General features: G+C 41.6%; 1 protein-coding gene across 4 annotated transcripts in view; it reads left to right on the top strand.

Annotated features, from left to right (window-relative positions):
• The window catches only part of PREX2 (phosphatidylinositol-3,4,5-trisphosphate dependent Rac exchange factor 2), a 317,368-nt gene that overhangs the window by 91,984 nt on the left and 199,332 nt on the right, over positions 1-26,052 (top strand). For all 4 annotated transcript variants that reach the window (XM_073330905.1, XM_073330906.1, XM_073330908.1 and 1 more), the window contains 3 exons: positions 10,909-11,042; positions 14,785-14,888; positions 23,245-23,394. In XM_073330905.1, coding sequence (XP_073187006.1) covers positions 10,909-11,042; positions 14,785-14,888; positions 23,245-23,394 — 388 coding nt within the window. The remainder of the gene's footprint in view (positions 1-10,908; positions 11,043-14,784; positions 14,889-23,244; positions 23,395-26,052) is intronic.

Raw genomic sequence — 26,052 nt, 5'->3', positions numbered from 1 at the left:
CAACCTGATCTTACTGCATTCATTTTAGTCCCTTATCTCAAAAATAACAAATCATTAGCAGAAAGAATCCAGGGAAGGCAAAACTGATTAGAGATAGGGTATAGGGCTCATGCAAGGACATATTGTTTGTAGTATTTTGAAAATGAGAAAGTAAAGTGGATAAGGTAAAGAATTACCCACTCCCCCCAAAAGAGAAATGCAGAAAATTCAAAAAGTCTGTACTGAATTCCTAAAGATGTATACAATAATATGCATACCATGGTTACAATTACACAAATATCCCAGATGATAGTGGGGACCAATTCATGTAAAAATGAATTTTTATACTTTCTTTACATGTTTAGGGTTATGTTTTGCACTACAAAACAGCTGTTTGTTTTCCCTAATCATTTAGGGGCTTTTCCATATTTAAATTTAGGAATGCGTTCTGTATTGTGTTAGTTGTCTATTTTGTCTTGTTTACCAGGCATAACAATATATGAGGCCATTGTTAGGTCTATCATACTGTTTTAAAAGGTAAATCTTTCATCTTTTCGGTGCTAGAGAATAAATTAGGGACAAATCCTGTTTACTTTAATAATGAAAGCACTCCACTTAATTTAATGGGATGGCTAAATTTTTATTAGTCATGGTAATTTTATTGCTCATTTTAACTGCCCTGTATGTTAGGCACTGTCCAAATTGAATAAGACAATACCCCTGCTTTGAAGATTTTACAAATGTATGCCCTAATATTACAATTCATTGCATATGGGTAGACTGCTGTACTTGTGTGGTGCTCCACTGAAATTAATGGGGCTCTCTGTAGGCACAGCAGTGAATTACATGACATGGAGCTAATTTTTGGCAATTACACAACATATAGATTTTGATGAGTCATGAGACAGTAAGGACAGGTAGTGGAAGAAGGACAGGGTGAATGTCTGTACAATGACTTGGTTAGTCAGTGAAGCTAGTGCCCAGCCTGATGGAGAAAAAATAAATAAGAAAAGATAAATGGATAGAATGAATAAATATCAAACTAATCAGTCATTTTGTGTGAGTAAGTCTAGCAGATTTGGTCCTATTCCTTCTAGCAGTCCTTTGGCTAAGAAAAAAAATAATCTTGAGGAAGCTTTAGGAATCCCTTTAATTTCAAATCATCAGACAAAATTAAAAAAAAAATCTTTGTTTGAAAACTTTAATTTTTTTTAAAGTAGATTTCCATGTGAAAGATTTTATTTTTGGTGACAATTGCACACATAGTGACAGTTGGACACACAGTAATTAATTAAATACAAGATTCATCTGAGTCCTGCTTGCTTTTTAAATAGTTGTTTTCCTTTAAAATTTATCATTAAAGAAAAGCCAGTGGACCAAGTCCTGTGCTGTTACACAGTTGCAGATCTGGAATAACTCCTGTTACGGTTCCCTCCCCACTCTGAACTCTAGGGTACACATGTGGGGACCTGCATGAAAGCCCCTAAGCTTATTTCTACCAGCTTAGGTTAAAAATTTCCCCAAGGCACAAATCCTTTGTCCTTGGACGGTACACTGCCACCACCAAGTGATTTAGATAAAGAATCAGGGAAAGGACCACTTGGAATTCCTATTCCCCCAAAATATCCCCCCAAGCCCTACACCCCATTCCTGGGAAGGCTTGAGAATAATATACCAACCAAATAGGTAAACCAGAGTCTTAAAAACCGGAACTTTATAATAAAGGGGAAAAAAAAGAAAAGTAAAAGAAGCACCTCTATAAAATCAGGATGGAAGGTAATTTTACAGGGTAATCAGATTCAAAACACACAAGATTCCCCTCTAGGCAAAACTTTAAAGTTACAAAAAACAGGGATAAACCTCCCTCTTAGCACAGGGAAAATTCACAAGTTGAAAACAAAAGGTAATCTAATACGCCCTGCCTTATTTACTTACTCTTTTTGCAATATTGAGACTTACTTTAGGATAGTTTATAGGAGAAGGAGTTTTCTGACCTGGTGCTTCTCTGCTTCCCAAGAGAACACAACACAACGAGCACAAACAAAGCCTCTCCCACCCCAGATTTGAAAGTATCTTCTTTCCCCATTGGTCCTTTTGGTCAGGTGCCACACAGGTTATTTGAGCTTCTTAGCCCCTTACAGGTAAGGAGGAATTCTAGGCTACCCTTAGCTGTATGGTCATGACAACTGCATTGTCTTTAATGGAGTTATGCTACATTTATGCCAATGTAACAGACCAGATTTGATTATGATATGACTGCCATGTGATGCCCAATCTAGCAAAGTTGCTCATTTTCCTAGAGGCATCCTTTTCATACATAGACTATATCTACTCCTTGAAACAGTATAAATGTCAGAGCTATTGTAGGAGGTAACTATTTTAGATAATTCTACACAAACAAATCCTTGAATGCAATGTATGAGAGTGGGTTTAATTAAATAAACATCTGGTTTTCTATAGAGCCTAAGAAAGAGGCAAATGTATTGAAGGTCTCTTACCAGAGGAAATGTTTAACACATTGCTTGGCTTTTTCTGGGAGGAAAAAATATTTTTAGAACTCAAGGATGAAAGCATGACTTAAATTCCCATCCAAGTGTCATAAAACTAAGCTTGTGTTTATGATAAAAAGAGATGTATGGAAAAACAGAACATCTGCTTCAAGAAAGAAGATTCTTAATACAATTACCTTTTCACTTAATATTCTAGATTGTTAAATATATTGGGCTTAATTCAGAACTTGTATAAGTGGGTTTCTAAACTGGTGGAATGGCTCAGGAATTAAAAACATCTGTCAGTAAAATTTGTGCGAAGGTTGCAACAAGAGAGAGAAGAAAACACGTGCACACGCAAAATGGTTTTTCATGTAAGCAGAACACTGAAAATCCCAGCTTGGTTTCAACCCAGCTTAGTACCAGTTGGATGGGAAATTCTGCCATCTCTTAGGCTTTCCCCTCGTCTTACCACCAAAATAGCTGTTTTTATCGAGATTTTTATATTCATGAGAGTCTGAAGCTACGTCTAGAATGCACATCACTGCCTGCAGTAGTTATATGCCTCAGTGAAAAGCAGGCCATGTCCACACTGCAGTGTGGAGATACATGTGTCAGTGAATGGGCTCTGGCAGCAGGGAAAGGCTCCAGCAGCGGGGAGCTGCCAAAACCTTTTCCAGTAGCTTCCCTGCTGCCAGAGTTTTTCCATGCTCCTAGAGTGTTTCACAGCAGCAGGAAAACAGTGGAACATTACATTGCTAAAAGCAGCCATGTAGCTGGGAGAGGTACTGCTTGGGTGAGAAGGGTACGTACCCTCAGGCTTCAGGCATATCTTTACTCTACTGGCCTAAGCAGTTCCTCACAGTGTACATCTGTTTGCACCTGTGCCAGGGGGGCACGTAGCGTTTGTACTCTACATGCCACTGAAAGGAGTGTGCAATGTAGATGTACTCTGTGCTTGAAGTCCTCAGTCCTGCCATATTTTTTACCCCATGAAAAGACTAAATGAAGAGTTAATTTTCTTTTTGTTGAGCAACTGTGTCCGTCACAGGGTCTCTGCTGAGGTCCTGTCCATTGACTTGAATGGAATTGCATCCATTTACATCAGGTGTGAATTTGGCCCAGTATATTTTGGATGAATAACTTTATTTCACAAATATTAAAAACAACAAACACTGATTCTGAACTTATAGTGCTGTATCACAAGTGCTTCATTTAATGCTAGTAAACATTAACTGAAGTACTGTGGTATTGATGCTGTATCAAGGTTGAGAACCTGCAGCCCCATTCTACAGACTAGGAATATAAATCCATGTTTTTCCATGGGAATTCCGTTAACAGTGACTTTTTTTATGTTTGATCTTACCCAAATAATTTGTCCTGAACCCAAATATTTACTAAAATCTTGTTCTGCTGCTTTTGAATGATCTAAATGGGGCAAAAAAATTGTTCTAAATTCACCTGAGAAATTTTCCACACACTTTTTATGCTTGGACCAATCAAAAATATTGTGATTCTAAAACTTCAGAAAAAGAAAAGGAGAACTTGTGGCACCTTAGAGACTAACAAATTTATTTGTGCATAAGCTTTCGTGAGCGACAGCTCACTTCATCGGATGCATTCAGTGGAAAATACCGTGGGGAGATTTATATACATAGAGAACATGAAACAGTGGATGTTACCATACACACTGTAACAAGAGAGTGATCGCTTAAGGTGAGCGATTACCAGCAGGAGGGGGGAGCGGGGACTTTGGCAGTGATAATCAAGGTGGGCCATTTCCAGCAGTTCACAAGAACGTCTGAGGAACAGTGGGAGGTGGAGGGGGGGACTAAACATGGGGAAATAGTTTTACTTTGTGTAATGACCCATCCACTCCCAGTCTCTATTCAAGCCTAAGTTAATTGTATCCAGTTTGCAAATTAATTCCAATTCAGCAGTCTCTTGTTTGAGTCTGTTTTTGAAGTTTTTTTGTTGAAGAATTGCCACTTTTAGGTCTGTAATCGAGTGACCAAAGGGATTAAAGTGTTCTCCAACTGGTTTTTGAAGGTTATAATTCTTCATGTCTGATTTGTGTCCATTTATTCTTTTACGTAGAGACTGTCCAGTTTGACCAATGTACATGGCAGAGGGGCACTGCTGGCACATGATGGCATAGATCATATTGATAGATGTGTAGGTGAACGAGCCTCTGATAGTGTGGCTGATGTGATTAGGCCTTTCCAAGAAGCCAAGTGATAATGCAGCCCCACAGCTTGCTCTGGCACGCCCGTTCATCTGTGGCAAAGTACACAAGGCACAAATAACAGGTTCCAGCCTATGGGTTCAAACTGTTCTATTCACACCCTACAACTGGGTTCACAGGTAGTGGCTGAAGTGAATGAAAGACACAGTTGAGGTAGAGCTAAGGCTACCCCAGACGAAAAGGATGTGTAAAAACTAGATCATATTGGCAGAAATGTTTATTATCTGTGGAGTTGCATCTTTGCCTTGCCAACCACCAGGATCCCTTGGCCTGGTATGACAGTCCAGACAACTGGACCAGAATAGATGCAAACACAGGCCACAAAGAAGGAAGCCTCTGCTATCCGCCTCCTCGGTCATTTCAGTTCAGGCAGCCACAGGCCAGGATGGCATACCTACCAGCTCAGGTCTCACTGACCCTTTCCTTCCTTTTGGAAACAGGTTATCTAGTTCCTAAGTGTGTGGAAGAACATCACATCAGACCAATGGGGACTAAGCATGGTGGAATCAGGATATACCCTGCCTTTTCTATCTCCCTTCCTGCCTCTCTTCCCAGTCTCTTTTCAGGGACCCATCTCATGAGTCTATATTGGGAGCTATAGAGGAGGTGCCTCATCCTCACTGGGGAAAAGGGTTTTACTCTCAGTACTTCCTAATACTGAAAGCCAGAGAGGGTGAGGCCCATTTTAGATCTTCAGAACCTAAACAAATACATCAAAAAGTTAAAGTTCCTTATGGTTTCCTTTGCTGTAATTATCCCTTCTCTAGCTGAAGGTGATTGGTGTGCTGCCCTCGATTTACAGGATGCCTATTTCCATGTGGCAATCCTCCCTGGCCACAGAAGATTCATGGTGGGAGGAGATCATTTCCAGTCCACCGTAATAGATTGAAGAATATCATCTGCATGGGTGATGGGTAAGGGTTTTCATCAACTATCTGGCGGTGGTGGCAGCCTACCTCTGCTGTTGAGACGTCCACTTGTATCAGTACCTGGATGAGTGGTTGGTGCAGGTCCACTCCACATACCATATTCTAGAAGGACAAGGTGTAGTTTAGGCTGTGTCTTAATTTCTTTCCAAACTAGTGTCTGATTTTCACCTTAAGCGATCAATACAGTCACTTGTCTTTTTTTTCCAAAGTCACATACTCACAAAATGAACAAACGTTGCACGCTTCAGAGATGCACTGAGCCCTAGCCTTTTACCTGGGTAGAACAAAGCTATTTTGGGGTTTCTCTTCAGCTGTTTATATTCTATGAAGAATGAATGAGAGGTCACCCTATTACAGCACAACAGCTTTCTAAATGGATTACCAGGTTCATTATTATGTGCTATGCTGTTAAAAGTCATTTGGCTTCTGTTGCATTTGTGGGAAACGTGTCTATCACGTACATCTGCAGAGCAGTGGCATTGTCCTCTATATATGTTTGGTAGACACTATGCAATTTCTACAGCATCAAGGGAAGACACAAATGTGGGAAAAGCAATACTGTAGTCACTCTTCAGATGAGACTCCTAGCCCCATCTCCATTTTAAATAGCTTGGGTGGATATATACAGTCACTTGAAGAAGAAAAAATGGTTACTCACTCAACCTTGTAACTGTTGTTCTTTGAGATGTGTTGCATAGGTCCATTACATTACATTACATTACCCACCCTTCTTCCCCAACACATGGGAGTTTATCATTGAAATTCCACTATGAAGGAACTGAAGGATTGACAGGGCAGTGCTGCCCTTGCCTTACAGCAGAGGTTCACAAATTGGTTTTCCCTGAGGCCCACCTATGCAGCTGCAATAGGCACTGTAGCCCACTATTAACACTTCTGGAGGAAAATTATTAATTTTATTTATTACATACACATGAAATGTATGTACCAGCAGGAGGCCAGTACTCACTGGGAGCATCTTTCCACTCCCCTCCTGATCCCAGCCCTTCAGTGCTGTGGCCTGAGGGCAGTGGTACCCCTCCTCTCGAAAAGGAGTGCACCCCATTGATGCCCCGGAGTGCCAGGGGCAAAAGCCCTGAACTCACCCCCAAAATTGAGTCAAAGCTCCATGTGGCTCCCTTACCATACACAAGGTCCCCCTGGTCACTGCCCCCAAGGGGCTCTGGTAGTCATGTGGGGGTGGGCTGAGGTTCCTTGGTGTTGCCTGCCATGGGTGGCAGTTCTGGCACATTCTGCACATTCTGGGGCAGAGGGGTGAGGGGGATGACACCAAGACCAGTTTTGTCCAAGATAGAGGACACTGATGACAGATGGCTCATGGGGAGGTGGAGGGTGCGGGACGGATTGTGGCATATGAAGAGTTAAGGATGTTTCAGAAGGGGTGGGGTATCCGTGTTTTAGGTCAGGGGAACCAACAGGTAGCAAAATGCCTGAGCAAGCCCAGTTGCTGGGAACAGGCTGAGGATGCTCCTGCTGGTAGCTTCATGCTCCACCCTGGGGAGGGATGGCTGGCTGGCTGGTGAGGGTACCACGTGTGGCCTGCAATGGAGAGGTGTTGCGGGGGGTGGGGTTGGATCCTAGCATGGACAGTAGAGATGGGAGTGGGGAAGCGGACAGTGCATGTGGGAAGGGGGTGTCTCCTGCCCCCCCCACTGCAAAACAGCACACCCACACCCTGCCACTGGCAACTGAGATGGAAGGGACAGCTCAGTGCACGGGGCAGGGGGGAGTCCCTGATACTCCCTACTGAAAAATAGCAACCCCCTGCCCCCGCCCCCCAGCCACATGCAAGCCAGATACTGAGTTCTGGTCTACACTGGGGAGGGTGGGGGGATTTATCTGAGTTATGCAACTTCAGCTACATGAATAATGTAGCTGAAGTCGATGTACTTAGATCGACTTACCATGGTATCTCCACCCCGGTGAGTTGACTGCTGTTGCTCCCCCGCCTCTTGCAGCGCTGGAGTACAGGAGTCGATGGGAGAGCGCTCAAGGGTCGATTTATTGCGTCTAGACTAGACGCGATAAATCAATCCCCGCTGGATCGATCGCTGCCCGCCGATGTGGCGGGTAGTGAAGATATACCCTGAGAAAGGGAAGAGGAAACCTCCCAGCTATCCATCTGCTGCTTCCCCAACCCCAGCTCCTCTGCCCCTCTGAAAAATCCATCTCGTCCAGACCCTCCCCCCAAACTCCTGTGTAAACATGCTCTCGGTGCAGCCTTTGTCAGGCAGGGCAAGTGGATGGGGCAGTGTGCCATGGAGCTGCATTGAAGTGCTAGAGCCGGGAGGGGAGTGGAAAGATGCAGTTTGGGGGGGCAATGCCCCTATATGCCCCCACTCCCAATCTCTGACCCTGCCAACAGACAACCCGGGACTGTGTTGCATCCCACCTTTGGGCCGTGACCCACAGTTTGGGAACCCCTGCCTTGGAAGCCGGGGCAGATGCATAGCTGTCTCACAGATACTACTTGGGAAAACTCTCCAGCACTGGTGCACGAGATATGCACATACCTACTCCATAGACATATGCAACACATCTTGAAAAACAAGAGTTATAGGAAGGTGAGTGATCTTTTTTTCTGGCCCTTACAGTGCTAAATAAATAAAAAGAATACTGAAAGGTTCTCTATGCTGAGTGGGTTGTGATAGTGTTCTGTGGAAGAGCTGGATTTGATTTCTTTCTCACTCTCCAGGGCTTCAATGAATACAGTAACACTTAACAAAAATCACTGACATACAGCTATACCGTCACAAGTCAGATCTTGTCAAATGTTATAAGATAAGCAAGGTTATCATTATTTAATATTCAGATGGGAGATCTCCAAGGGAAAAGGAGTCCATGAAACACTTGTTTATTTAATGCAACATGCTGCAGCCATTTTTTCATCTCATGGGACCTCAGCCGGCAGTTTCTTAAGAATGGAAAAGAAAAATAACACCTAGAGTAGTGATATGATGAAAACTACAGTTAATGCAGTGTTAAAATTGAGACTTTAATCATGTGTCAGGCATTCAGAGTCAAAATAACCTATCCATTTTACCTGTGCATAAAGTACAGCATTGGTTTTCACACTGTGGGCACACTTCGCTGTGGGGGACATGATGAGGTTATCGGGGGTGGGGGGGTGCAGGATGGGCTGCCGGGCTGTGGCTGGGTGTCAGGTCCAAGGCAGGGAATCAGTGAGGAGTGCACGCAGGGAGTCCCAAGCGGTCAGTGAGGGAGGGAGAGTGAGGAGCCCCAATATGGTCTGTACCACATTGTCATGGGTGCCTCTGGGGATGGAGCCAGTGGTCCTGCTGCTATCCCAGGTGTGAGCCACTTGCTTAACTCAGTGAGTCTTTCCTGGACTGGCAGGAGTTGGGGGAAGGGGCAGCAAAAAAAAGTTTGGTCAATAGGGTCTTTTGGTACATGAACGTGGAACAATAAGCTGCATTACTACAGCTGTTTGGAAAATGGTTATCTTCCCCCCAATAACAATGAAAACAAGATTTTTCATCAAAATTTTCCACAGAAAATTTCATTTTTTTGTAGAAAAAACAAAAAAAATTGCCGAAAAGTTGGTGGTTTTCTGTCTAGTGGCTCCAGATGGCACAGCCAGACACGTAGATTTGGCAAATTCATTCTGAAAGACAGTGTGTGTAAATGGTTGAAACTTGCCCTAGTAGATTCTTGAGTCTGTTCCCAGCTCTGCCAGTGACATTGTGCAACCGCTTTTACTTTAACAGTACAGTGAATGAATGATACATGTCTGCCTCCTAAGATTGGAGTTTGACGGCTTGTCTCCTCAGTGCATTAGTCCACATACAAGGGGTGTGAATTCTAGAGCTCACTAGTGTGTTGCACACTAATGGGCCCATATGGTCCGTGCTGATGCACACTAAGAGTTCCCTAGAGTGCATTAATGTAATCCCATTTCAAACAGTACACTTTTAGTGTACACAGGGAAGTTAGTGTGCAACATGTTAGTGTGCACTGGAAATGTATACCCCTGTAGTAAAGATTGTGAAGTACAAAGAATTAACAACACTCAGAGGAAGAGCTGTGACTAGAACCCCTGATTTCCTCCTGGATCTCAACTCAGAGCATCTTCTCTTGGGCCAAAGTAATGGGGTTATAGGGAAACGGTATCCATGACTGCTGCTTCTTTTGCATCCCCCACATCCTCAACTATAGCTCTGTTCCTATCATGAAAGTAGCTCATAGCACCCTAGGTGCACGCTCAGTGTAACTGGCACGTAGAGAGATCTGTGGAGTTATAGTGTGCTCAGTGTAGACAGCATATTCAGAAATTTTAGCAGCAAAGTCTTTAACAAGCTCCTTTACATGAGTATATGGTGATTTTCCGGTGTTTATATCTCACCAAAACTGCCTGAATTGTCAGGGGGCAGCAAAAGATAGGCAATCTCCCAGCCAAATGTCAAGTTCCTTCTCTAAAGCACTGAGATGCTAGAACTCTTCAAACAAACCACTGGAGAACTTTTTAATCATTGGAAAAACTACTTATTTTTCATTAGCGTTAGTTTTCAAACAGCTGACCTATTTTCACTGACACTTGAAAAAAATCATCCTTAGAAAGAGAGAAGCATGGAAAATTTCATCAAATGGTTAAAGTTTGGCAAAATTAAAAACAACTGAGAACAGGGACTATAATGGAATGTGTTAAAACCTTTATTGTAGGTTTCATTGTCAGCTTTGTCTATAATTTGTATTTTGATCGTTTTTATTTTTTGAAAGTTTGGTATGAAAGTACATACATTTAACTATTTAAAATACATCAGAACTACTTCACTGACAAATTTAGGTTCAGTGTGACAGAATTTCTGTTGTGTGCAGTCTTCTGAAACATGACCCCTCTAATTTCATTTTTTCATAAGAATTTGACCATACTTAAGCTATTTGAAGGTCATTGTTATGGTTTTTATAGCCAACCTAGCTCTAATCATTTGGCTAAATTGTCACAGAGATTAATATAATTTGAGAGATTTAATAATCCACAAAAAAAAAAGCGAGAAAAAAACCCAGAACCTGATGGTAACAGGAGATTAATGCAAAGTCTTCATTAAATAAACATTTCAAATCAGTGTTAAACTTAAAAGCAAACTACTGTGTGTTTTTCTTTCTAGTAATTTTAAAAAAAGGAACTGCTATAATTGAAAATTAATTTGTATGGAAATCTGTATTCTGCTTGGTTTTGCAAACGTCATCAATTTGCATGGACTAATCTGCTTCTCGCCATTTGGTTTAGGGGTCCAACATCACAGACACATGCACGGAAATGCTAATGTATGGAGTTTTGCTGAAAATTTCTGCAGGAAATATCCAGGAGCGTGTATTTTTTCTTTTTGACAATCTTTTGGTCTACTGTAAACGAAAACACAGGTAATTTATTAGCTTTTACTGTAGAAATTATTTACATTTTTCCCATATGAACAAGTACGTCATAGTGAGAGACTTAAAAGAAATTGATATTGCCTAAATAACTAGTACAGAGATGGGGAAACTGTTTTAATTGTGGTATAAGGCACTAACATTGCAAAGAGAAACATGCACGAGGACCCCTGTGCCTGCACAGATGCCATTTATAGAATTGAGGCTTAAGGGTAATATTTTCAAAAGTGCCTATGGGACTTATGATCCTCACGACCACTTTCAAAAGTGACGTACATTTAAGAGCCTAAATCTTATTGAAAGTCAGAACTTAGACTCTTAACAATAACCATCCAAGAATATCCAAAGTCAGTGGGATTCTGGATATAAATGAAAGAATCATCCTAAAGAATAATTTGTAAATAATATATATTTAAGGTGTGTGAGAAGTCTTAAAAAATGTGTGAGAGACTTCAACTGTCTATTGTTTTGATTGGGAGTACAATTCCTGTTTGAAAACTGTCAGATATATACTTTTTACACAGAGCTGTGAATAGATTTGACTCCTTATTCCTAAAAAAAATCTATCTCGTTATTTTCTGAATGTTTGTACAAAATAAGTTATATACTTTATTCACGTTATCACATGTACAGTATGCTCTATGATTTATTTATCTCAGAGCATCAGGATAAGATTATATCCCGATGCTATGAAAATCTCTTCACCTGCATTAGTTACAGATTTGGGGAAAGATGTTCTCTAGGATCTGTAGTGGCTTCTACTGGAATAGACCCTTGTGGAGGGCATTGGGTGTGGAAGGTCTGCCAAGGCAGGATGCTGCAGTGTTGGAGAGCAGCCACAGACTCCTTTGCATTAGAAAGAAATAGGGAGCCACTTCAGATCAAAAAGTTTGTGGCACCAGTTTTGAAGGGACTTTGTCAGAGTGGCCAGGAAATGCACTGATTCAGCCTTCTCCTGTAATGGTTCCCATAAAAAGAGCTGCTAGGGAGCTCCCAGCAGGAGTTAAAACAGCTCTCCCCAGGTGAAAAAGGGTGGTAGTGCAAATATTGCCTGCTAATTTGGGGCTTTTACAGGTGTAAGGAGCTGCACAGGCGCCGGCTTCCTCTTATCCCCGGGAATGCTCAACCCCCATTCCACCCCAGGCCCTGCCCCCACTCCACCCATTCCCCCAAGACCTCACCCCTGCCCCACCACTTCCCATCCCCACTCCACCCCATCCTCCGCCCCCCTTCCCCCAACCCCAGCGCCTTCTGCACGCCGCTGAACAGTTGATCACTGGCAGGCAGGAGGCGCTGGGAGGGAGGGAGGGAGAGAAGCTGATCAGTGTGGCTGTCAGCGGGCGGGAGGCACTGGGGGGGGAGGGGGAGGAGGAGAAGGAGCTGATCTGCAGGGCTGCTGGTGGATGCTGAGCACCCACTATTTTTTCCAGCCCCAGAGCACCCATGGAGTCGGCACGCATGAGGAGGTATAATTTACACCTTGGTGCACTAGCTCTAGTGAATCTGCCTCTTTGTTTTTATGATTCAATATTTGAGGGCTGTGTTGTAGAAATTCTACAGAATTTACTGTAAGAAGGTATATTTATTTTTGATTTTCAGTTAAAACATAGTTTAGGTTAAAAATGTTTATCATTCTGCCCTCCAATAAAATTTCAAGATAGTTTATATAGGATATAAAAATGCTATTAAATATCTCTTATCAATGGCCTTTTAAAAAGAATGAAGCAAAGTAGAAAGGAAGCAAGTGGGGTTTGAGAGCAGAACTCTGATGAGGAAAACAGGAAATCTGGGTAAAGGACAGGGTTGTTAATAAGATGAAGATTTATAAATGTTGAAATGGAAATTAGATACACAAACTTATAAATATTTTGTTACACTATAACAACTAATAATAATATCGAGCTCTTGTCCTTAGATCTCAAAGAACTTTACAAAGGAGGTCAGTATGATTTCCCCTATTTTACAGTTGCGGAAACTGAGGCACAGAGAGGGGAAATGACTTGCCTAAGGTCACCCAGCATGCCAGTGGCAGATCCAGGAATAGAACCAAGGTCTCCTAAATTCCAGTCCAGGGCTATAGCCACTAGGCAACACTGCCTTGCCTGTAGTCCCTCATGTGATCAGACATAGAGAAAATTATAATTCAATGAGAACAAATTAAATCCTAGTTAGTGTCATATGAGGCTTGAGATTTTAGTTTCAAAGAAGTCAGGGGATTCATAGTTAAGGTTCCTTTAAGAACTTTTACTCAGCCACATAAATGTGTTTCCAGTCTGTTGTGTGAGGGGAACAGGCATCTGGTGAATGGCTAAGATGAGTTATTGTTGGAGGAAAAGGTGCCCATCTTGGATAAAATACTTACATTTCATGTAGAAGCTGAAAGCATTTGATCTATGACACTAGAGTCTTAAGGTTCTTTCTTCTCCTTTCTTCCCCCTTATTTCCTTTCCCATCCCCAAAGATAGATGCCTGTTTAGAATGTTTGTAACTAGCCAATATATGTATTTCATCACTATGGCTTTGATTCTGGAAAGCATCTCTGTTCAGGATGCTACTTGAGCGCATGCTTATATGTTCTTCACTCTCATTGAAGTCAACAGAACTGTGCTTAATGTTAAGCATGTGCTTAAGTGCTTCTCTGAATGGGGGGCTAACATTGCTAAATCAAATATCACCTATACAAATGTAGGTGACCAAAATTAAAGAATGAAGGGTGAAATCCGGGCCTCATTAAAGTCAATGCTTTTTTTTTAATTGCTATAATTTCTATAAAAACAATATGTATACTAACTGGAACTCATAGCTCATACTGCCTCATCTCTGCTGTGTTCCCTGACCTTTTGTATTTGTGTCATTCCCTTTTAATACTGAAGCAAGAAAAAATTTGCACGGTCAATATGCCTATTTTATGTTTGATAAAAATGTACTAACCAAACTGTTGTTCAGATAAGGATTATTCAGTAAGCATATGGGAAAGAAAACTGCCCTGTAAGCATAATGGATCATTCAAGTTAATGCAGGTGGATATACTTGGAGTATCCTACCTCAATCAGTGCTTAAGAAGTTAAAGAAAATAACTGACTGTGCATATTCAGCACATGGTTATCACAGTCATAAGCTATGCTGTGCTTTAAGGCATTTACTTTTGAAATAAAATGGAACATACTCTTCACCCAGAGCTCCCTATATGGCATATTGGAAGTTTAGAAAAGAAATTGGTCTTAGAGATATCTGAGAGCCAAGAGCCTCAGAACATTTCATAACAGTTCCAAAAATCTTCTTGTTCTGATAACTCGATAGTGGATGCATCAATGTTTATCAAACATTCCAGAATGATTCTCTCCTGGAAGTATGAGAGGCTTCAGCCCAAAAGGTAGTTAATCAGCAAACTAGAAGTGACTGATAAAAGAGATTTAGAATAAAAATGCTGTGTGTGTGTATGGAGGGGGAAAGGGGTGTCATCCTAACTGAACTTTCTCCACTTTCCTCACTGTACTAATGTAAGCTAAACTGTATTATGAGTTAACTATAATTTTATAGCAGCTCTATAAGAGATGTAAGTTCTTTGTGACAGGGTCCATTCTGATTTCTACAGCACCAGTACAATTGGACCTTGATTCTTATAGCAGCCATTAGATGCTACTGAAATACATAAAAATAATAGTAGTTATGGTACAGAAACAATGTATAGTATGGTGTTTGGACAATGTTCTTATGCTTTTTCTCTTACAAGACGTTTGAAAAACAGCAAAGCCTCTACTGATGGCCATCGGTATCTTTTTCGAGGCAGAATAAACACAGAGGTAATGGAAGTGGAGAACGTAGATGATGGCACAGGTGAGTACATTTGAAGCGATCAGTTATAACATAAAGAACCTCGTCTTGTATGTGCTGAGCATCTCCTGTGGATTGTTAAGCAGTCTCAAGTGCCATAGATTCCTGAGGGAGTGGAGAGTGCTCAGCACCTTGCAGTATTAGCTTTAAAGGAAATAATAAAGATCTCACTTTATAGGAGCAGATAGTCCCAATAAAACTGTGCTTCTGTGACACATCACTGATTTCAAACATTATGAGCTGGGCAGTTACTGTTCTAGGGCTGCTCTTATAGATTCATAGATACTAAGGTCAGAAGGGACCATTATGATCATCTAGTCTGACCTCCTGCACAACACAGGCCACAGAATTTCACCCACCCACTCCTGCGAAAAACCTCTCACCTATGTCTGAGCTATTGAAGTCCTCAAATCGTGGTTTAAAGACCTCAAGGAGCAGAGACTCCTCCAGCAAGTGACCCGTGCCCCATGCTACAGAGGAAGGCGAAAAACCTCCAGGGCCTCTTCCAATCTGCCCTGGAGGAAAATTCCTTCCCAACCCCAAATATGGCGATCAGCTAAACCCTGAACATATGGGCAAGATTCACCAGCCAGATACTACAGAAAATTCTTTCCTGGGTAACTCAGATCCCACCCCATGTAACATCGCATCACAGGCCATTAGGCCTATTTACCATGAATATTTAATTACCAAAACCATGTTATCCCATCATAACATCTCCTCCATAAACTTATCGAGTTTAATCTTAAAGCCAGATAGATCTTTTGCCCCCACTGCTTCCCTTGGAAGGCTATTCCAAAACTTCACTCCTCTGATGGTTAGAAACCTTCGTCTAATTCCAAGTCTAAACTTCCTGGTGGCCAGTTTATATCCATTTGTTCTTGTGTCCACATTGGTACTGAGCTTAAATAATTCCTCTCCCTCTCCAGTATTTATCCCTGTGATATATTTATAGAGAGCATTCATGTAGCATTCATATATGTTATTCATGTAGCTGGAGTAGTGTTACTTAGGTCGACTTACCCTGGTAGTGAAGACAAGCCCCGAGTCTATCAGTTACAGTTGACTGATTTAAACTGGTGGCAGAGTCATGATGAAATGCTAAAGTGATGTTTATTGTCTTGACTGAAATGGTGCTTTAAATTTCACTTTATAACATGCAGCACGCTTACATGAGAGATTCCTGTTCCTATAATGTGGTAGTAAAAACAGTTTTGAAAGTTGTGTCTTTTAGAACATTATCTTATTTGCTTTTAAATGCTATATTTGCAACACAATAAGTTTAAAAAGAGGAAAAGGGAAAAAGATATTTTATTCCTTTACAATTTTAATGCATAGAACTGGTCATAATTTTCTTGTTTTTTGTTTAAAGACACACACCTACACACACCCTGGAAAGTGAAAACTGAAAACATTTTGTATAAATGTTTGGGTTTCAGTTAAAATTTTCCAGGTTTTTGGAAGCCAAACATTTTTACCAACACATGACATGTTTTTGGCTTTCAGTTTAAAAAAAATGAAATACTTTGGAGGTTTATTTTTTCAGTTCGGGATTTCTGCCTCACACGCTGCAGCACATAGAAGGGGGAGAGGGTAAATTGGGAAGGGAAAGAAGCAGCCCCTTCTTCCCCATGGGAGGAAGGCTTACTAGTGAGAGGGGTAGGAGGAAGGAGAGGGAACTCTGGATAGAGTGGACTGAGAATTATCCAACTAAATGTTTTTTCATTAGAAAATGTTTATTTGTTGAAATTGAAACTGTCCACCAAAAACATTTGAACAAATCTCCTTATTCAAAAAATTTTGGGAAAAAGGTTTGGAAATGATTGAAATCTGTTTTCAACATTTTTTAAATGAAAGGTTTCATTTTCTGATTTGAAATGACTACTTCTTTAGAATTTTTTGGTAAACTATACTAAAACATGTTAAAATGTATAAAAGGTAAAAAAATGAAATATTTAAAAATTATGAAAACATTTTGACCCAATTCATTTTTTTCTGGACAATAACTTTGCACAAAATTTTGGTATTTTGAATTTTTGTCCAATGCGGGGATGGGAAACTTAAAATCTCAAAAAGTCTTGTGGGACAGGAAAGCCATTTCTTGCCCAGCTCTGCTTGTGGAGAACTGTCCTAGCTGCTCCCAGTTAACGTCTCATCATTGCCAGCATGTCTCCACTGCTCTCTGCCCCATCAGAGATGAACCTCTGCTAGCCAGGTGAGCATATATCTAAATTTACTGCAAAAAACAATTGGCATTTTCTGACCAGCTCTACTAATACAGAATTTCACTTAGGAAGTTGATTTTCTTTAAGAAAAACTAATAGAGATTGGTGGTGGAGGGGATGCGGATGATGACCACTCTGAGGGGCTGGAAGAAGCAGGTGGTGGGTGGAGCCAAGGAGAAATCAGGTAGATGAAGGAGGGAGGGAGTTGGTAGTTGGTTGGTTTTCATGTTTTTCAAGATTACAGTATGATAAGTATCTTCATAGCAAGTCAGAGGGAGGGTTTTCAGTCCTGCTTCCTTCTCTAACTATTGTTCCTTTCCCCTTCTCTTCATCTCCAAGCTGTTTGAGCATGCTGTTTAGTCCCAGTGCTCCTCCATTTTCTTTGTCAGTCGGCTTCCACCCTTTTTGTGCCACTGAAACTTACTTCACAGCAGACACTAATGACCTCTTCCTCATCCAGTCTAAGGGTGATATCTCCTTGCCCATTATTCTTGGTATTTCTACAATCTTTGGCCTGTTAACCCCCAGCTTCTACTTGGGACCCTTTCATCTTTGGTTTTTGTGACTCTCATCTTTTCTTGGCTCTCCTCCGACCTTGCTGACCACTCCTTCAATGTAGTCTTTAGTGAATCCTCTTGTTCCTTCTCCTCCTGTTTCTCTCTTGTGTTTCCTATAGTTTTGCCAACAATCCTTTCATTTTCTTCACCTGACATCTAATGCCTGGGTGACTTCATTTGCTCCCATGATCTCTCATACCATCAATATATTGCTGACGTGCCCCATCACACTTCTCAATTCCTAATCTCTTCCACTCTGTTCAGGCTCACATCCTTCCTCACCTTTCATTGTCTTGTCCTGAATATCCTACTGCTTCTTCCAGCCTATCAACATTTCATCTTTACTCCTATATTGTTTCCCTCTCTCTCATTCCCCTCCCCCATCCCAAAAAATGCTATTATCCCCTCAGTCACTTAAAAGCCTTGGGGGTTATCTTTCACTCTTTCCTTTCTTTCTGTCCTCATATCCTGATTATTATTTAATCTTGTTCCTTCCCCTTCTGAAACATTACTAAAATCCAGTGCTTCCCCTTTTCACTGCTGCTAAGGCCTAAATTCATGTTTCGGTTCTCTTACCTGGATTACTGTAACCTCCTCGCTTCCTACATCCTTGACTCTCCCCCTACCCGCATCAACCTGTACAGAATGCTGAAATACTCTTTCTTTCTGCTGCTTTTGCCACGTCACCCCTCCTCATGTTGCTTCACTGTTTCTCTGTATGATGTTAAAATGCTTCAGCTCCATTTTCAGGTCCTGTACAGTTGTCCCCTTGCCAACACCTTTTCTCTATGTACAGCCCCTCCCTACAACCGATGCTGCACCATTGCTTCTTAGCTTGCTGCTCCTTTTGTCTCTCTCTCTCCCACTTGCATCATCATGCCTTTTTTCACACTGCCCCCATGTGTGTGATCTCCCTTTCTCTGTGTCCAGTGGGTGCATTCAAATGCCTCTTGTATAACCCACTTAATTCATTATGCTTTCTACAGCTGATGTCTAACCTAGTGCTATCGGCTTCTTTTGTTTTGCCCTGTCTTATTGCTAAATGTACTGATCTATTATTTCAATCTTCATTCACGTTTGTTTTGCATATTCTTATTTGGAATTATATTGTTTTCTTCCCCTTAATTGTCCGTTGCCATCATTTTGTCCAGTGTTTAATTTAATTTAGATTGTGAGCTATGTGGCGCAAGACTCTTGCCTTTGAATTTCTGTAAAGCGTCACAAAAATGTACTGCTCTTTTTATAAATATTAATAACAGTAAAGTCTAATGGAGGCTGAGTGGTGTTTCCAGACCTTCTGATGTGCAATTTTTTGGTGTGCAAGCCTTTAATGGACAACATTTTTTTTCTTTAAATCACTGGGTCAGATTCTCAGCGGGTATAAACTGATATACCTTTATTGACTCCATTGTTGTACTCAAAGGTTCTGCAGGAGTGAGTAATTGAGAGAGTTGTTAGGGGAGCATGTTGATTGACAGACATAGAAAAGTGCTGTTCTATCCCTCGTTGGTTAGCAGAAGCAAAGGGTTGGGAAAAGAGGGGTTTATGTGTATGATATATTATAATGCAAATGATGTGCCTTGTGAAATTAACAATGCGTTTCCTAAAAGCTATTTTTCTTTGATGAAGCCAGGCCTTGGCTGAGCATTACAATTTGTGGAAGCTATTCATTTTGTTTCAGGCATCAGGAGGCATAGTGTTGTTTTTCTTATTGTATTTATTAGAACAGAAAAGACATTATTTTCATGGTAATGTTTGTGTTGTCTGTTTCTTTAAAAAAATTCAGTTATATATAATTGTTATATAGAAAAGTATAGTTATAATTATATACAAAACAAACTATGTTAAAAAAACATTATTTAGATTGTAAAGTCAAGCACTCAAAAGTTAGGAAATGCCAGATTTGCTATTGCTGCACAATCATAATTCTCTCCCCTTGTGCATCCATTCCGTGCACTGAATGAGACTGGAAAAAAACAGTATTATGATCATGTAACTAAAAACTGTCCCATAATTCATGTGCACGAAGAGCTGAATTAACATTGCATGAGTAACTCTGTATCTGTCATTTACTAGTTTTTGTGTGCTTTTTGATGATTTTGAAACCTACATACCTTGATTTAAAATATTTTTATAGTATTTCCTAGTTTTTTAAAAAAAATAAGGGAAAAAGAAGAAAAACAAATGCTATTATGTGCAACTGCAACACGTCCCCTGTTGTTCATAATCAACAGGGTTTGAACCCCAGAACTTTGGCACTGCCCGACTGCTACCATTTGAGTTGCAGGGCTACCTATGTTAGCATTAGAAGGTTGTTGTCTCAATGAAGGGGATGGGCTGCTGGTGCCATGTGCTGGGTCTGTGGGCCAATCAGAGGAAGCCTGGTTAAGTCAGGCTCTCTTTCTTTCCTCTCCTCTGAGATAGGAGAGTTCCCACCTCATGTGGTTCCCAGAGAGGAACAGATGGATCCCTGGGACCAAGTGCTGAGTCTGCGGATGGCTGCGGAAGGGGCCTGGCCTGGTTTTCCTACCTTGCCTCTCATGCTACAGTTGCTGTAGCAGCTCCCAGGCTTTCCCAGTGCCGTGTGTGCTGATGCTTTGGCAACAACATGGTCCCAGCCTTAGAATGTTCATGTTGAGTTATTATTTTGATATGCTGCCAGACTTTTCCTGAGGCATGCAAGTGACAGAATAACACAAAAGAAGGGAAATGTTTTTTTTAAAGAGTTTATAACTCATCAAAACTTGAGTGGCAATACATGGGACGGTGCGAGCTCACTCCTTGGACCCAAGAGCTTTCCACACACCAAATTTCAAAGACCTGATGAAAACAGTGGAGATGTTAGAGCTTCTGAAAAAAAGGTTTTAGCAATCTCCTGTAATAAAAATTTTAGGCAACCTAAATATAGGAGCTGCTGCCAGCTCCCACTATAATAACATCATATAAAATATGGAAGTATTATCTTGTGATTATGGAACTGGTCTGGAAGTCTGAAGATCTGCGTTCTTTTTCAAGCTCTGCAATGGACTTCTTGTGTGACTTTGGGCTAGGCACTTAGGCCCAGATCCTCAAACATATTTAGGCTCCTAAATCCCACTGAAATCAATGTAAGTTAGGTGCATAAATATCTTTGAGGATCTGGGCCTTTATCTTTAACTGCTTCAATTCACTATGTTTTAAAGTGGAGATAACAGTATTTCCCTTGCTAACATAGTTGCTGTGAGGATAAATATATCACTGTTTGTTTGTTAGGTGTTCAGATACTACAGTAATAAGTGCCATAGAAAAACTTGTAAATAGTATAATAAATATAATGTTATAAAAATTATTGTAAATTTCTCCTTCTCACACACTTATACTCTCTCATATATACTTTTGAGCACCAGAACGAGTCTTCAGCTGAATATTTAGACATCAGTTTCCTGATTCTCTGAACAATAAATTCTGACAGTTACTGATGTTTCCCAGCCTGTGTATACAATACTTGGCTGCATTCCATCTTATTAAAATGCAGAGTTATTGAAAGGATACCAGAATGTCTGCTGAGATTTATGATAAAACTCAGCAAGCATTTCAGCAAAGCTTTCAGTTTTGGAAAATCCCATCTCATTATACAAAACTGGGCTGAATTATGAAAAAGGATTTGCAAAGTATAAAGCTCTGAAGTTATTAGGATGGTTTCTGGCTGGCCTTTGGATTTTCCTGCCTCTTAAAGAAAGTTAGTGATGAGAGACTGTTGACCTTAATCTTTTTTTATTGCACAGTGGTAGTTAATTCAAGTTTTAATTTATATTTTTCATAAAATGATTTTTATTGTCACTTGGGTTTTGCAGATATTTCTGCCCAAAGGAAAAGCAGATAATTCGGTAGAAGGATGATCATTGTAGACAAGGACACTACTTTTGGTGTGAAAGATTCCTTGTTTAGCAGATTTCCAGATAAGAGTCATAGACGAAAGTGCTAACATCAAAAATTTAAATACATGTAACTAAAAAAGAAGTAACATTAATGAATAACAAAATGTATAAAGCTTGTTCATAAGATAGAATATGGTAAATTTAATAGATTTGAAAATTCAAGATATTTGAAAACAAAAACATACTATACTGTATGTGCTAATGCTGACATTTCTGTATTTGGAAGAATGGGTTATAGGTAAGGCTACGTTTTAGTTACGGATATTTTAGTAAAAGTCATGGACAGGTAACAGGCAGTAAACAAAAATTCATGCCCGTGACTTGTCCATGACTTTTACTATATACCCCTGACTAAAACTTGCGGGGTTGGGGGTAGGGTGAGGGAGGGTGACCTGAGGGTTGGCGCTGTGGGCGGGCATTGGCACACGGCCTGGAACCCCCACTGGTGCTGGGGTGTGTGTGGCGGGGCCAGCAGGCTCCCTACCTGGCTCTGTGCCTCGCACCCTAGCAGCAGCAGAGTTTGGGTGTGGGAGGGGGTACGGGGTTGGGGCGCAGGACAGGGTGAGGTGGGCTCTGGGCAGCACTTACATGGGGGGCTCCCTGGAAGCAGCAACATCTACCTCGCTGAGCTGCTAGGCACAGGCGTGGCCACCTCCACCTCTGGGCACTGCCCCTGCAGCTCCCATTGGCCACAGTTCCTAGCCAATGGGAGCTGCGAAGCCAGTGCTCTGGGTGGAGGCAGCATGAAGAGCTGCCTGGTCATGCCTCCGCCTAGCAGCTGAGCAGGGGATGTGGCTGCTTCCAGGGAGCCCCCCAAGTAAGTGCCACCCAGAGCCCACCTCACCCTGCCCTGTGCCCCTACCCCCTCCCACAACCAAACTCTGCTGCTGCTGCTGCTGCTGGGGGTGGGTGGGTGGGTGGGGGAGGGCCTGAGAGTGCCCTAGCAGGGTCCGATGCGACTGGTGCAGGGGCTGCCTGAGGTGCCCTTGAGCCAGGTGCACTGGCCGCTGCAGAAGTCACGGAGGTCATGGAAAGTCACAGAATCTGTGACTTTCCATGACCTCTGTGACAAACCTGCAACCTTAGTTATAGGTAATCAAATCTGGTCTGGAAACCAAACCAATTTTATTATTTTGTTCCTTTCTATTTGTACTAAAGTTAACCAATAATTCTTATGATATCTTCTACTTTATTCAGCTAAAGCCCAGTTAAGATAACTCCTTGTTAGCTGGAACCAAGGTCTGCTTTGAAATGGAGACTTGAACTACCTTCTCTGAACTTAGTTTCCTTGGTCACTCCAGGTCAAAGCTGAGGTACAGGCACACTGGTCGTGTAGTGTGGGAAAGCTACAAATAATAGATCATCTGTGGTTATATAGAGAAATTCAGGCTCCAGTGCTGTCAATCTAACACTATTGAAAAACACTAAATTCACTGAAGGCTTCTTCGGCAGGGAATACAGTATATGGAAATACAACATAGCTTACAATCTGTGTGGATTTCAATTGTCAAAGTTAGAGATACAGTACTTTAAATTCCTTGTTCTTCTGTTTGTTACAGGAAGAGCTGAGGAATTATGGTGGGGAATCTAATAAAAAACAGTCATATTTTAATTCATTTCATGCTACTCTGAGAGATTTCTCTCCATTATGTATTTCCAGCTGACTATCATAGCAGTGGCCACATTGTTGTTAATGGCTGGAAAATCCACAACACAGCAAAGAACAAATGGTTTGTATGCATGGCAAAAACTCCTGAAGAGAAGCAAGAATGGCTGGAAGCTATTCTAAAAGAGAGAGAGAGAAGAAAAGGTAGGTGAATAAACTTTACATTGCATTTCATTTCTGGCAGACCATGTTACATTTGTGTTTTCATTAAAAGTACAGCCAAGTGGCAATCTCCAGACAGGGCAGACTCATGATGTTGGGTCAAATTGTCTGTGAAGCACTGGTGTAATACCTACTTGAAACACATAAACCAAATTTCAACCAGGAAGGACATCATTGCTGAATGTGACTCCAGCCATGTGTACTGGTAGCTCATGCTATTATGGCAGTGGTCCCCAAACTTTTTACCTTGCGCCCACCCTTAGCTTGGTCTGCAACCCCTCTCCCCTGAGGCGGGGCTGGGAGTGGGACTGTGGTTCCTGGAGGGGGGGCTGCAGACAGGGGTAAGGGAGGCAAGATTGGGGCCACAGATGGGGGTGCGGCCAGGAGCAGAGCCTCTGCTGGGCCCCAGACGTGGGGCCAGCAACCAGGGCACGGGGCACGGAGCTTCGGGCACAGGGCTGGCAGCCAGGGCCGGAAGCCAGGGCTGGGAGTGGAGCTGGGTGATGCTCCCTCCCCGTTCCCTGTGGGGGCTGACCTAGGCCCCAGCCGCACTCCCCCAACATGTGTCTCCTCTCCCTGTAAGGGGCATGCCCCACTGTTTGGGGACCTGTGAATTATGGGAATCTGACAGCTGTCTTGGTCTGAAGCTTGACAGTCCCTGGGGCAGATCTTCAGCTAGTGCCATTGAGGCCAATGGAGCTATGACAATTTACACCATCTAAGGATCTGCCCCATAATGTCTGCTAATGTATGTGTATTTACTGGTGCTATCCTGGGACGAGCTACCTATGCTTTTGAAATGAGCCAGCTGGCTGTATTGAGACTTCGTGCAGATGAGCCACTCTCCAGGTAATGCAAATGACAACTAGCTCATAACCCTGAAATGCTAATAAATGTGAGCTAGCCTCACTTAGTGGCCCACCATTGTCACTGGGAAGGCAGTGTAATTTGATACATCAGTTCTTCATGATCCTGATTTGCGGCAAAGGCTATCTTCTGAAGCATAAAACCAGGAAATGTACATTTCCCCTCTCCACGAAAAGTTACACCAGAAATAAAAGTATGAAGTATGACATCACCCCTATATCCATATCACACCCCAAATGGAGGAAGGTGAAAATCCACACCTTAGGCAAAATCATTCCTAAAAAGCAAAATGTGGGTAGAAGAACCTTAGACAAAATGTCAACCTGATTTCAAAAGTGGCCATAATCCCAGGTACTCATGGTGAACACGGTGCAGAGTAAGAAACTAAGCCAATAAGAGACAACACAGCACCAATTTACATAGCACTAACTTCAGCTTCCAGCAAACATATCATAGCAAGTAACAAGATATGGAGTCTTGATGATGAAAGGAAGCATGACCTTGTGGTTGGGGCACTGGTCTAGGGCTCAAGAGATCTGGTTTCATTTCATGTCTCTGTCACAGATTTTCTCTGTGACCTTGAGCTAGTCACTTAATCACTCTGTGCCTCAGTTCTCCATAATGATGATGATAATACGTTCTTTCTCCCATCCTTTATCTGCCTTTTTTATATGGGTTGTAAGATCTTCAGGGCAGGGACTGTCTCTTACCATAGGTTTATATAGTACCAAGCACCCCAATCTCCACTGGAGAATCTAGGCACTAATATATAGAAGTACTGATAATAAATATGTAGAAGTACTAATAATAAATAATGGTGAAAGGGCTTAAACCTCAAAGGACTCAACATTTGAAAGGGTGAGTGTGGAAACAAAGGGGAAACGCAGGTGCATAAAACAAGAAAGAAGTCTATATGTTTTTGGTTTAGGGCCTTTCATACAACTTGGTCAGAGAGGTTTCAGCCAATTAGGTCAGACAACCTGGGTACTATTCAACTTGATTTGCTCTGCCTCCTGACTGACAGCTATAGTTCACTCAAAAGTGAGGCCATTTGAAAAGTGTTTCATGTTAACATGCTGTCAGTTTTTATTACCCATTTTGGTGCTATTGAATTTTGCTATTGAGTTTCTTCCAGTAGAGATGTGCCTGATGATGATCAGATCCCCATGCAGGCTTCACTGTGCCAAATCAAAACGCAAGATTTGAACACTCCAGAACTTTGGATTTCAGAATGGAACTTTATAATATAGGCCCATATTGTCATGTCTGCAGTTTCTCTCAACTAATGGTTAATAGCAATGCTTTTGCCCCCGAACATATAACTACGATATAAGGAGGAAGTAAATAGAAAGAGAAAGGGGAAGGGGATGGAATGGCAGAGGAAGAGATAAAGAGAGACGGGGCAACGGTCATATTGGGTCACAGCACAGAATCTAACAAACAGTTCCTTAAATGCTCGTCTTCTGACAACTCATAAACTTGCTCTATCTCCTCCCACCCAGACAATTTCCAAAACATCTGTATAAACACCTCTTATGAGGCAGGATGCATCAACTTAATTACAAGTAGGATGCCAGATGACTCATGAACCAAACAAACATCTTTACAGAATTCAAATACTCTAAAAGTAACTGTAAACAATTTCCCATTCACCATGAATAAAAAGATGCTTTAATTCTATGTTTACTTAATGAGACATGAAACCAATTTTTTCTGTTTTATATGTGTGCAATTCAGTTTGCACGCACAAAACTGAGAATAGAGTTTGGCCCA

The sequence above is a fragment of the Lepidochelys kempii genome, chromosome 2, assembly GCF_965140285.1.
Source record: "Lepidochelys kempii isolate rLepKem1 chromosome 2, rLepKem1.hap1, whole genome shotgun sequence".
Taxonomy (NCBI): domain Eukaryota; kingdom Metazoa; phylum Chordata; order Testudines; family Cheloniidae; genus Lepidochelys; species Lepidochelys kempii.
The sequence above is the reverse complement of the archived record's forward strand: the minus strand, read 5'-3'. Positions and strand labels throughout refer to the sequence as shown.